Below are 14,495 nucleotides of genomic sequence, written 5' to 3' on the forward strand. Positions count from 1 at the left end.
CAGCACAAACACAATCTTCAAACGCGGCAAAAAGCAGAGCAGGACTGCTGAAGTCGCTGATTCTTTGTTTTGAGGTGATGAGGGCGGTAACAGCTCTCCGTCCTCCGCGTGGATAATTTGCATATGAACAGCTTGCGCGCGTGTGGGCGTGGTCACATTAGCGCTAATCAGCTCGGCCTGGAGAAACTGTAACATGTCGTTGCTTTCATACGAATTACTTAAACAGAGAATATTTGTTTTTGATATGATTTAATCATTTACATCAAGCTTCTTAAAGACATATGTTCCATGTCACAGTGACAAGCATTTGCTGAGTTACAGGTCATATTCTGTCACGTTTCAGAATGAACTTCACATTGAGAGAGAAGGTAGAACGCGCATCATGTTTAATTTCTTTATTTTACGAAAAACACAGCGTTTTGTTTTTATTATTAGTGTACACAAATACAAGAAGACATTTAACAGTTTTGAATGATGTATAACACTTGCCTGTATGACAAAAATAGACGGAGTTATTTGAGTCTATTTTGCACTGATAAGAAAAAAAGCGAGACAATCGCGTGAAAAGAAAACCTGCGCGATTGCCGACGCCAGGGGGTTAAGGATATACAGGCGTCTTGTAGACGGCACTCTGGCCTCTGTTATAGTGTTGGCCACCCTTACTGGGAGCTGCAGAGGGACCACAGATGTAGGCTCCACAACTCGGGTTGGGGATGCCAAAGGGACCCTCTCGCCTGAGAGGGTCCCTTTGGTCCCTTTGAGAGGTGTTTCACCAGAGTGGAGCCACTAGGAGGACTGAGCATCTTGTCTCCCTGATTTGCCTGATGACCTGAGGGAGCAGAGCAATCGGGAGAAAAGTGTACAGGCGAACCTTGGGCCAGTCTTGGGCCTGCACGTCCTGTTCTCTTGAGAAAAATGTTAGGCAAAAAGAGTTGTCTTCTGAGGCGAAGAAGTGTATCTCTGCCCTCCCAAAGATGGGTGGGGTCTCCATTCTCCCGGAGAAACCCCGCCCTGGGACAGCATGTCCACTCCTTGGTTCAACCTGCCCGGCATATGCACAGCTCTCAGAGAGCCCAGGTTACACTGTGCATATAGAAGGATGTGTCTCGCTATTTTCTAAAGAGACCATGACCTGAGGCTGCCCTGGCGATTTATGAAAGCCACCGCCGTCATGTTGTCCAAACGGACAAGAACGTGGTGCTCTTTTAGCGCGGGCAGAAAGGCTTTTAGGGCCAGGAAAACTGCCATCATTTCGAGGCAGTTGATATGCAGACGTTGGTCCAGAGTGGATCAGGAGCCTAACGCTGGTCTGCCCTTGCACAGAGCTCCCCAACCCGAGATGGAGGCATCTGTCATGACAATCTTCCTCTGGATTTCAGTTCCAATTGAACGCCTGTCTGATATAGGCAAAGAGTTCTTCCAAGGGGCCTCGGAAGCACTTCCAATGCACTTGGTAAAAGTGCTTGGAGCCAGAGACAGCCGAATGGGAGGACTGTATATTGCTAAGCCACCCCCTCAAACACGAATATCAAGAACAGTCTGTGATGAGGGGTTTTCTGGATATGAATAGCCGCATTTCCACGGTCAGGCCAAAAGTGCTAGTGCGTGCCAGGGCCAGTCGTGTTTCCACTGTCACTTTCGGGGCTTGATCGAGCCTCGTCGGGGCTTCCTCTGGGCCAACGGCCAGGGTTTTCTGGCCCGCCAAATACCTTGGTCCAAAGCGGGCCAGCTCGGCCTAGAGGAGTGGTTACGAACAGGTTTACCTGAGTCTGGAGATGGCTGCGCCGGATGATTCTGTCAGCATTAACCCTCTGGGGACCAAGGTGTTTTTGGGGCCCTTGAGATGTTTTGACATGCCCTGACATTTGTGCTTTTTTCAGTTGCTTATAAACATATTAATGGCACAGGTGAAATTACACTCTATTTAGCACAAACGGGGCTACCATAATATGTGAGCAAGATGTATGTACATGTTTGTATTTTTGAGAGAATATTGTTTATGCATGGTTATTGAAAAAAAACTAAAAATTAAAGTTTCTGAAATAAAGCCACAAAACACATACTAAATATGTGTCCACAAGACTTTTGATTAATGGAAGTTGTGGCCTAGAGTTTTTGCTTCAAAATGATCTGAAAATCATCCTGTCTAATCATTCACATAACACAATAGATTCTTTTAAATTGTGAAAAACATTCCCCATCGGCCCAACCCCATTGTAAATAATTAGGTGATTGAGAAGATAAAGACGACCCGCATATTAATGAGCCTTTCATTCAGGTGTGTCACACAAGAAAGAATGCAAGGACAATACACACACACACACACACACACACACACACACACACACACATACATACATATACATATATATATATATATAAAATCAAAATATAAATGAAAGTCAAAAGCACATTTTTAGTCATACCTGGAAACAAATCCTGTTCAAATAGGTTATATGGCCATTCTACAGAATTGGTTCAAAGTTAGAGTTGGAAACATCTTGAAAAGAAAATTGTCTTTTTCCATAAATGTCTTAGTAGGCCAATACATTTTATCATACATATTTCAAAGTTAAGGATCCATTATTTTGATATACCTTGCATTGGAACAAACACTATTCTTAGTTGATTAGTTTATTGACAAAACATACTAGGGGCCCTATTTTAACGATCTGAAACGCAAGTGTCAAAGCGCAAAGCGCAAGTAACTTTGTGGGCGGATCCCGGCGCTGTTGCTATTTTCCCGGCGGGATAAATGCCTCTTGCGCCTGGCGCAAATCTAAAAGGGGTTGGTCTGAAGTAGCTTCATTATTCATAGGTGTGGTTTTATGGAGGGATTATTGGGTCAGATTGAAAACTAAAAGTCTAAAACTAAAAGTCTTAAACGAAAACCAAAAGTCTAAGTTTGAAACTAAAAGTCTAAGTCGAAAACTAAAAGTCTAAGTCGAAAATGAATTTGGTATTTAGGATTGGGCATTTGGTATTTAGGATTGGGCATTTGGTATTTAGGATAGGGCATTTGGTATTTAGGATTGGGCATTTGGTCATTTAGCCATTTAGGATTTAGGATTGGGCATTTAGGGATTTAGGATTGGGCATTTAATCATTTAGCCATTTAGGATTGGGCGATTGAGGATTGAGGAGTGTATGCAAATAAGGAGGCGTGGCCCAAATACTGGAGGCTGGGTTTGAAATGGCTGGTGCAGATGCACCTTATGGACAGCAGAGGGAGCTCCAGTGCTAAGGAGCACACTGTTATGAAACCGAACAGAGCGAGTGAGCAGGTCTGGAGCGAGGACTGTACTTTATAATGTGATAACTTCAACTTAATGACAGCGTTGTATAGGGGTACTGGAACGGTACATGTATTCCTATTGAACCGAAACGGTAGCCTACGGGCGTCACGGTTCGGTGCACAAATTTACACGGAGAATACACGGTATAAAAATAAATAAAACTCTAAATAGCGATACATTTCGCTCTACTCGCGTTTGGTGTGAACGCAGCATAATAAACAGGCTGCGACGTCAAGGTTTTACAGATTCAATATAGGCTTGTTCTTACTTAATAGAAAACATACGCACATGCGCACTCTTCAAAAACGGTGCTTTAAATCTCTTGACAAACTAAAAGATGTAAATGACATTTGTATGTATTCTTAATGAAAGAGACAGATTGTACTGAATGTCAACTTGCTTATTTTTCTCAATATTAGGATTTATTGAGTCCATATGTCATGCAAACAAGAAACTGCTTCTAACATTATGACAGCTTCGTCACTGCCCTTATGAGCGAGTTATCGAGTCATTCATTCAGTAAATGACAAAGCATGGCCCTGTCCCAAATGGCACACTTCATTATTCAAGTCTTGTGGACTTACAATGGCTGCTGCGTGAACGTGTCTGTTAAGTCCATGAGACCATAGGACAAACACTATTGCAATTTCTCAAGAAAGAGAATGACAGTCATGTGACTATTTTATCTGTAGTTTCATGACTGATTTAAATAGTTACAAATCTGAAGCTTTAATGAATAAAAAAGTAATGTTCAGCCATTATGATATCGCTTTTAAAACAGAAGAGATCTTGCAAAAACACTACAACCTCTTGTATGAAATTTGACGCACATCAACACTCATTATACAAACCTCAACATTGGTGACAAAAAATATCATCGCTAGTTTTAGCCAGCACAGACACTGAATCATCGCCCTATATTAACTGTGAACTGTTATCAGTGGTCCAAACTCCCTCTCCCACCTCCTTTCCTGCAGCCCCTTGGGTTAAACTTTATTTCGATTCTCCAACTACATGTCAACTAACTCTCATTAGAGTATTAGTAGACTGTCAGTAGACTGTTAGGTTATGGTGTTAGGGTTCGGGTTAAGAGAATAAGTTGACTTGTAGTTGCCAAGTAACTTAAAGTCAGTAGAATATCTGTTGGGGGATCATCAAAATAAAGTGTTAGCAGATGTTAAAGGATAATTCCGGTATTTAACACTTTAAGTCTATTTTTTTGTTTGTTTTGGATGAACTAGAGTGGTGGACTTAGAAAATTTGACGATGGGTCCTTTCTCGACTTTTTCACTATTTTAGAATCGCCTCTGACCGCTTCAGAGTGGATGTCTATGGGCATGCTTAAACATATCCTTAAAACAACCCTTAACGTTCATTTTCAAAACTGTGCAACTCACCGAGTGGTTAGTGGTGTTTGTTGATGATTAAAAACAAATATATCGGCGCAATGTATGCTTTCAATCCATGTTATTTGCTATAGTGGAACTATTTTTTCAAATACCTCACAACCGCGTATAAACTTCCGCTCGATATTTGAGTCTGAAGCGTTAGCACACTCCCGACCACTTGATGGCGACAACCACTTTGCCGCAGTTGCTCAGCTCACGCTAGCCTTCTGAGAGACGGAGAACCGAGCGAAAAGACTACAACCAAATGTAAACAGACCCCTTTCCGTTTCCGGTAGCGCAGTAACATCAACGAGCACTGAGTCCTCCAACAGACATCAAAGCGATTTTAAAAAAGGGCAAATAAAACACGACAGAAACTGTATTTCGCTACGCTACTTGTTTTGTTCGTTGATGTTTTTAACATCAACGAACACCACTAACCATTCGGTGAGTTGCACAGTTTTGAAAACGAACGTTAAGGGTTGTTTTAAGGACATGTTTGAGCATGCCCATAGACATCCACTCTGAAGTGCTCAGAGGCGATTCTAAAATAGTCAAAAAGTCCAGACAGGACCCATCGTCAAAATTTCGAAAGTCCACCACTCTAGTTCATCCAAAATAAACTAGAAAATAGACTCAAAGTGTTAAATAGTCAATTAATCCTCTAATGACGGTTAGTTGACATGTAGCTGCAAAGTTACTTATAGTTAGTGGAATGTCTAAAGTGGACTATCGGAATAAAGTGTTACAGCCCCTCGTTTTCCTCCATGATGCCTTGCAGCATGGATAAGCCTCAGGACATGCACTCACCCGCCTCACCTTAGTGAGAGGATCCTGTGGCTCCTATGGATCCTCCCTTCCTTTGTTCAGTTTTCCCACCACTCTTTAGTTGTCATGGTAATTCATTTAATCAGCACAGGCGTTTATTATGATTTCCTTCATTTGGCTTGTACTTAAGGGGCTGTCTGTTCACTCCTCAGTTGTTAATGTTACATTGATGTTTGCTGCCTGGTATTATTTGAGTTTTTCGAGTGTGGATTATTAAAGCCAACCTGATCATCATCATCTTCTTGTTTCTTCCTGCAACTGAGTGTGACGGTCAGTAGCACATTATTGTTGGTGTTGTTCTATTTCAACTTCTTAGTTTTCTGAGCACACTGTTAAGGCAGTCAGTGTAAAAACTAACAAAACAGTCAAGGGTCAAGACTACAGGAAACAGAAACACTGATCACATCAATGGTGACTTTGAATGTTTGATCCTCTTTCTTTAGGTGAATCATCACTAATGGTCAATCATCTCTTAATTATCTAATATAATTGTCTTAATTATCTAACTCTAACACTGCTTCAGTTTAACACTCTGTACAGTTGACACGTGCGAACACTGAGCAGTGTTCATGAAACACAGGGGATTTTGCTGTGTAACATACAACCTTAAGCCATATTTTTAGCCAGAAAGTTAGTGATCCTTCATATTTAAAGGATATTCGAAGAATGTTTTTAAAATATTTTCTGCCAACATTATGAAAACATTCATCAAATACTAATGATAATTTTATGGTGATTTCATGATTATTGTTTTGAAAGTGTTTTTTTTATTATTTTTATTATTTTTATTTTTACACTTAGTTCACCCAAAAATGAAAATGATGTCATTAATGACTCACCCTCATGTCGTTCCAAGCCCGTAAGACCTCCGTTCATCTTCGGAACACAGTTTAAGATATTTTAGATTTAGTCCGAGAGCTTTCTGTCCCTCCATTGAAAATGAATGTACGGTATAGGCCTACTGTCCTTGTCCAGAAAGGAAATAAAGACATCATCAAAGTAGTCCATGTGACATCAGTGGGTTAGTTAGAATGTTTTGAAGCATCGAAAATACATTTTGGTCCAAAAATAACGAAAACTACGGCTTTATTCAGCATTGTATTGTCTTCCGGTTCTGTTGTCAAGCCGCGTTCACGAGTCCGCAGTGACGCTGCTGACGTGTATCTGGTGCGTCCGTGTATTCGGGTTCAAATAAATATGACTGGGCAAAAAATGCAAGTCTTCCTCTGTGTGGAAATCCTTAGACACGTTTGCGAAGATTGTTTTGTTTCCAGCGTGCGTCTCCCTCAGACTGTAAACGAAGCTCGGGCGCACCAGACACACGTCAGCAGCGTCTTACGTCAGCAGCGGCACCAAACGCGGATCCACAACAGAACCGGAAGACAATACAATGCTGAATAAAGTCGTAGTTTTTGTTATTTTTGGACCGAAATGTATTTTCGATGCTTCAACACATTCTAACTAACCCACTGATGTCACATGGACTACTTTGATGATGTCTTTATTTCCTTTCTGGACAAGGACAGTATACCGTACATACATTTTCAATGGAGGGACAGAAACTCTCGGACTAAATCTAAAATATCTTAAACTGTGTCCCGAAGATGAACGGAGGTCTTACGGGCTTGGAACGACATGAGGGTGAGTCATAATTTTCGTTTTTGGGTGAACTTACCCTTTAATGTGGGACAGGCTACAAAACTTACCCACATTCCAAGGATGTTTTTTTAAAACGACACACACAACCCTTTTCATTTGAAGTTAGTTGTCATTCTAAATGTTTAAATGATGTTCCAAGAATGTTGTTCTAAGAATGTTTTCTCTCAACAATATGAGATTTAAAAAATCTTCTACATACAATTTATAAATAATGTGTTTGTGCCAACCTTTTGAGAACATGTTTAAAGACCAGATAACATTGACTATTATGTAACGTTTGTTCATTACTTTGAGAGAACCTTACCAGAACGTTAGCGAAAGTTATGAGAACGTTCCCTGTTAGCTGGGTATAGTTCCTGCTAAAAGTAAAATTATTACTGTAATGTGTTACTAATGCATTTCTGCACACTGAGCACAATTTTGTGTGTTTTCTTTGTGTGTGTGTGTGTCATAAATAACCTTCTCGTGTGGTTTTCAGACAGCAGGCCCTGTATAAAGTTTTTCAGTCTCAGAACACATTGGTTTAGTGTCACACGGACAGGAGGGCTGCAGCTGCTATCACACTCTAATTAAAATGCCAGTTGTAGTGTGAAGTCATTGGATAGAGTTTCATGACCAGAGATGCGTAATGTGTATGTGTGCTTGCAAATGGAAGCTCTACACAAAACAATCTATGGCTACAGAACACAATAATACAGATAATGTTGCTTCCAAGACTAATCATTCTCATCATTTCCATGAAACCTCATCAGCTTCTTCATTTTGGTGACATGTGTAAATCAGAATGTGCAGCAATGTTCTTTTAACAACATAACATGAATCCAAATGTTTAACTTTGTAAAACATATTTAATACATGTCAAGGAACAGAGAACAGAGAGAAAAATAATATACATCAAATTTATAATGTATAGTTTGAACTATCCAGTAATGTATAGTTTGGGTATCTAAATCCCTTTTCAGTTTTATTAAAATGTACAAAACTCTGTAAAAATGAAAGTATTCAGTAAATACCATATAAAACCCACAAACACCATATTGTGGAAATAAAGGAGATTCTGGTGGGATTATGTTAGTTGTCTCTGATTCTGGAAAAAAGGGTTCTGGAATAATCAAGTACCGCTTTTCTCCAGAAGGTGGTGATAGTTAGCTAAAAATATATATATCGTTTTTGATAGTGAAACATGTAATTTTCAGAATTGCAGTCTGTTGTTTGAGTGGGCCATTGCATAGGTACAGCATAGGCTCAGCCAATGGTCGGAGTTGGGGTGGGACTACCTCATTATTATTGCAACTCTGTTTAATGCTATCAGTGGTGCAGAAATCAATCACATACTACACAAATAATGTGAGAAACTGCCCTGTAAACTGTTTTAGCATTCAGAGATGGCAAGGCCATATGGGAAACATTTAGTAGTTGTTACCTCTCTTTTTTAACAAATCAAACTGTAGGATCGTGCTATGCTCAATTTTACAACAGGCTTATATATTAATCAATGCTTTTTGATGTTGATTTTATGTGTGGACTAGCTGTTCCTCTTAGTGTCGGAAGATGAGTGTGCAGATACTGGAAATATTGGAAAGTGTAGCAGAAAAGGTCAGTCGAAGGGTGAAAATCATGACGGGACCTTATAGTACAGAAGACATAACTGCATGAATGCCGACTGTAAACTTTTGTAAGACCAAAATGCTTTGAAAAGAAGTTTGGAAACAGGAGTAAGAAAGTAATAGTATAAAGCAGGCTGTGTTGAGGTTGGTATTTCTCTTTATAGGAGGTCAACTTTTTTTTGAGCCAGTTGCAAATACCAGGTGACCAATTACACTGAAGCCAATGGAATATGTCTTATGTCTTCACAGTGCAGGTTAGTGGAAGAATAGTAGTTACAGCATCGATCAGCAGCAGCATCAACTTAAAGGATTAGTTCACTTCAGAATTAAAATTGTCATCCATGTCATCCAAGATGTTCATGTCTTTAGACGAGTATTTGTGGTTAAGAAGTATATAAATGTTTTATTTTTTATTTTTTTATATTACTGATGGTTTTGCTAGGTAAAACCCGTATTCCTCGGCTGGGATCGTGTAGAGTATTTGAAGCTGCACTGAAACTGCAATTTGGACCTTCAACCCATCACTGTAAACCCTAACGCTCAAAATACTTAATTGGTTTGAGTAGGAAAAACTTAAATTAAACTAATTAGTTCAGTCAAATTAACTTTTATGAGTATTTAGCACTTTCTTTTTCTTTCAAGTTCACAGAATGGATATATTTTAAGTAAACTGAACTGTTTCATTGTTTTGAGTTTTATGAAATTATTTCTTTTAATTTAGACGAACTTAAGTTTAACTGAAACGGCTGGGATGTGTATTTCCCAGCATGCTTTGCCGATGGCACTCGAAAGGGAGAGTAAAGGCTAAAATTAAGTGTAATACAATGTTTTTTTTGTGCAAGATTAATGTTAAGCGGGTGATTTAGTAATGATTAATGTTTCGTTATGCTAATTTAGAAGAATTTCTATTAATGTTGGTTTTAGGATAGTTACCATCATGGTGACAAGTGGTGCATGAGCTTGATTTGAGAGCAAATTAAACCTTTATATTGCTGCAAGTGTTACTGTATAGCATACTATTGATAAGATGTTAACAAAATAGTATGTTAGCAAACTAGCTTGTTCAAGCTAGCTAAGTTTATACTAATAAAAGTGTTCACATTGAGATTACATGAAATTTTAAGTTAAATGTATGAATTAGTGTACTCAAACATTTCAAGTTAAGAACAATTCAAATGTACAAATACATTTGTTGTGTTGTGCCAACTTATTCGGGTTTACAGTGATTGAAGTCCACTATATGGAGAAAAATCCTGGAATGTTTTCCTGAAAAACCTTAATTTCTTTTCGAATGAAGAAAATAATATCTTGATGAATATCTTGGATGACATAACAACATTGAAATGTTTAGACGCTCCTGTGTTTGTCACTTAAAACATTTTAAAAGTGAATTCTACCCAGTGAAAACTAGTAAACTACTAGAAAAAAAACAAGCTTGTGTTGTTGAGTTTGTGAGCATTTCAGAGATGAGTTAACTTAAAAAAGTGAACTCCACTAATTCACTCCAGTTAAAGGCACCTTAAAAATTTATCTAATGATTACAGGTAGTCTTTTGAACTCAAACACTCTTGTCAAGGCAACTAAAGAATTATTAGCATGTAGCAATTTTTCATCTCCATGTTTGATTTTCAAAGCTAACTACATGATATTAACATTATTTACAATGAGTCTTAAAATGCAAAATTAGACCCTGGACTTCAGATTTATCCATTTTAATAAAAAAACCAACATAAAAAATGCCCTCATCAATGTACATTATTGTAATATTATGATAAAAATGCTTCCAAAATCTAAGCTCAGTAATGTATTTCACTTGCCTTCATACACACACTGCACTTGCCTTGACTATGTTCAAGTAGTCCTGGAAAGAAAAGTTGAAAACAACACATGAAAAGTCTTTCCTTCCGAAATGGTTGTTTGCAGAGAGTTAAATCTGCGCCCGCTGTTCAGAGGATGATGTCGGGGTTCTGTTTTGGACACTCTTCATACGAAGCATGTTGAGACTTCTCAGCCGTAGCGCTGGAAGGCAAATGGGGCAAAGATCAACCACATTTCATGAGTATCAGCTTTAACTGTGATCTGCTCTGAATAAAATATGTTCTAAATAAAATTTTGTGGTTTTCTTGAGGCGCTTAAATAGCTTCGTTGTTTTGATCCGTGGTTTGTTTTATCCAGCCTTCCTTTTTTTTTTTTTTAAAGGAGGGGAAAAAACCCTTCCAAATCCAGGAGGAGAAAACCATTTTTAAAATGTCAACATTTTCCTGTAGTGTCAACAACTAACCACCATGTGTCAAAATAAACTACTCAAAACAACAAGACACTAATCAACAGTCTCCCAAAAGGTGTTTGACCCTTAAGAAAACATTGTAAACTGCAGGAATTCACATTTATGAAATCTCCAAGAATAAATGAAAACTAGGCCCAGGTGGATTCTGCTGATGTCTTCAGCACTTCTGTGGATTTGGGGGAGAATCTGCAGAATGGATTAGGCTTGACGGTTAGTCAACAATATCAGCAGTAACCACATTTCAAAAGCACGTCAAAGTGCTTTTGAAATGGAAAAAATGGATTTAATTAATAATTAATGTGGTGTCACTTGACAAAATTGAACATATGTCCTCATCCATAGTATTGCTTCTAAGGGCTTTTTTCTAAGGACTTTTCATAAAAGATATCCAATTGCGTCCAGACCCATGGACTTTGCATCGTCTTCTGATATTTCCGTTATTTATTTGCTTATATATAAAAGCTAATATTATTATTATTATTTTATTTTTTTTGTGTGTGTGTGAAATTAGCAATCAGTAAGCTGGCCAGTTTCAATTGTCTCATTACTCTCTCCTTTATAAAAAGTTTTGGGGACATATGGGGTGCGAAAGATACAGAATTTGCTATCTATACAAAACATAACAGAACAGTGCGGTGCGGTGGATGATGGTTATTGTGAAAATTGTCGATGTCTCATCTCACAAATAAAATTAAATCTCACCTAATGCAATGATGCTGACACATTATTGAATAAATAAATAAATAAATAAATAAATAAAGGTGACGCGACAGCCTACTTGAAAAACTGTATGTAAAAGAGTAGTATGTTCGAATTCACAGTATAAAATTGTAGGTGAAATGTATTCTGAAGTGCACATACGATGGATACTTTAATATCCCATGGCTTTGTGAATGGAAGTGACAAACAATCTTGTCATGTGAGAGACATGAAAGATGGAACTGGTGTTTAATGGGAGGACAATGTACTGGTTGAATTTAAAAGACTAACATCCAAAAACATGAATGGAATAAGCTGTCGTGAAAAGCTGGAGCTATCCAGTTAACGTTCAAATAAATTACAGTGTTTACCTCAAAAATTAAAATGACTGCATCATTTACTGTATTCATACTCATGTTAGTCCATGTTGTTCCTACTTCCAAACAGAGATGTCCGGCAGAGTGACAGCCTCAGTTACTTATTCATTTCATTGTATCTTTTTTCTAAGTGAAATAAAAAGTGAATAAAAGAGCCTAAAATTTCCTTTTGTGATCCACAGAAGAGGGGAAGTCATACAGAATTATGGTAAACAGTGCTTTAGGTAATTCAGTTAATGACTTAATACGAGTTATGGGACACAATTTTTTTTTGTAAATAGACATTATAGCTTTTATAGCCTAACATGTGGTGAATTCATGCAAAATTTGGAAAAATAGTTGATTAATCATTATAAATGGACTGCATTTTATATAGCGCTTTCACAGACCCAATGGCCACCAAAGCGCTTTACATTTTGCCTCACATTCACCCATTTATACACTCATTCATACACCGACAGTGGTGTCAGCCATGAAAGGCGCCATCCAGCTCGTCGGGAGCAGCTGGGGTTAGGTGTCTTGCTCATGGAGAGCAAGACACTTGGCCAGGTGGAACCGGGGCTTGAACCACCAACCTTCCGGTTTGTAGACAACCTACATGAACCACTGAGCCACTGCCGCCCCGTTTGATTGTACGTTATTGTGTATTGTGTACGTAATAATTATGATTATAATAATCATTAGATAAATAAACACCCTTTGTCTACTTCATTTCTCAAATGAACAAATCTTTTATACAGCTTATATATTAATCTACGGAGCCCCGCACATGACATGCGTGGACAAATATATTACCAACATTTTACTAATCCGTTCCCTCGTTTTAATTACATCATAAGCACAAAATAAAAATATGTTAATCGTTTTACTAAATCATGGCCACGTTGTGATAATTCGTCCCTTCTTTTAGTCAAATCAAAACAAGGTAACGAATTAGTAAATAGGAGACACGACTTACTAAAACGAGAGAATGACACAACTTACTAACACAATATATATTTTTGTCCACATGTCATGTGCGGAGCTTAATCTAATGAATGTTGGAAATTACTCACATAGAGCTACAATCTAATGAATGAAAACATGAACATATTTGATATATTAGAGCTCGTGGCTCTGCAGTGTCTCACCGGACCCTGGGGCACTCCACATCCTCTATAGTGTCTGGCAGGGGATTATGGGCCGTCTCAGGCAGAAACATAGTGAGGGCGGCACCTATGAGCGGGCACAGGCCGAATACCACCATGGGGGCGTGATGGCTGATGTTTCTCAAGAGGTAGATGATGGGTGCAATCACTCCACCTGCCCGTGCACACATCGAACCCATACCTATGCCGTTTTGTCTGAGAAAAAGAAAGACATGTTTCTGTATATCAGATCTCAACTGAACATTGGGAAATCTTTGCAAATTGTGTCCTAACCTGATGTAACACAATTGAAAGTGAACAATGTTGTGAGACGCAACACTAACTGCCAATCACAACATTTGACTATAGAGTTATTTTTAGTTAAAGGTGGGGTATGTGATTTTCTTTTTTGACCATTTTTTCAAAATCATTTGAAATCCTATTCCTAACCCACTTACAGCCACTGAGTTAGAAGCACTGAAATGAAAATTAAGCAATTTAATCATCTGTGGAACGGGCAGGACTAGAAAAACTCCAGCCAATCATTTCCAAGACCACCTAGAATCATTGGACAGTAAGTGCAAGTCGCCCCGGTACAGAGAGAGAGAGAGTAAGTGCAATATCGCGCATCTGAGTTTTGCAGATGCATGATTGCGCGTCCATGTTCTTCGAATGGGTGGAGTCAGGGCCACCGTTGGAGGAAAGAAGGTAGGACCTTTTGAGTTGTGTATTTTCAAAATCTGCTGGCCATTTTGCAAATCCCATACCCTACCTTTAAACGAACTTGAGAGTGGTGGTGCAGTAGTTAAGGATAAGCACTACTAACCAAACCACAGTAGAGGCAACTAATGAACTGAGAGTCACTGTGTTTTTGTTGTGAAAGTCTGATTCCTTTCCGGAAACATTTGGACAGGTCATTGCTATAATTCACATAATTACACAACGATGTCACAATTCTATTATTAAAGTACCCAATAACGACGTGAAACGCGGATGTGTAACATGTCTGAAGCATATATAGTGGATAAACTAGTCTTAATCAACTCACCTTACACCTTATCAACTTACTGTTCGTAACACCGGTTCTCTGAAACATTGAGTGGAGAGATCCACCTATGGGGGAAGGGCATCCGTACCTGACCTCTGTAGAAGCATCCAATTGCACCAATTCGGGCTTGACAGACAGGACCTCAATGCCAGGTAAGGGACCACCCCTTACACTCAAAA

At 38.7% G+C, this 14,495-nt stretch overlaps 1 protein-coding gene across 1 annotated transcript in view; it reads right to left on the reverse strand.

The window, feature by feature from the left end:
- Window positions 1–10,474: 10,474 nt before the first annotated feature.
- The window catches only part of si:dkey-119m7.4 (uncharacterized protein LOC560629 homolog), a 33,542-nt gene continuing 29,521 nt past the window's right edge, over window positions 10,475–14,495 (reverse strand). The window contains exons 9-10 of the mRNA XM_056251002.1: window positions 13,272–13,484; window positions 10,475–10,797 (exon numbers count right to left, since the gene is read on the reverse strand). Coding sequence (XP_056106977.1) covers window positions 10,725–10,797; window positions 13,272–13,484 — 286 coding nt within the window. The 3' untranslated portion in view covers window positions 10,475–10,724. The remainder of the gene's footprint in view (window positions 10,798–13,271; window positions 13,485–14,495) is intronic.

The sequence above is a fragment of the Rhinichthys klamathensis genome, unplaced genomic scaffold (assembly GCF_029890125.1).
Source record: "Rhinichthys klamathensis goyatoka isolate OS25496 unplaced genomic scaffold, OSU_Roscu_1.1 h1tg000001l_1, whole genome shotgun sequence".
NCBI lineage: Eukaryota > Metazoa > Chordata > Actinopteri > Cypriniformes > Leuciscidae > Rhinichthys > Rhinichthys klamathensis.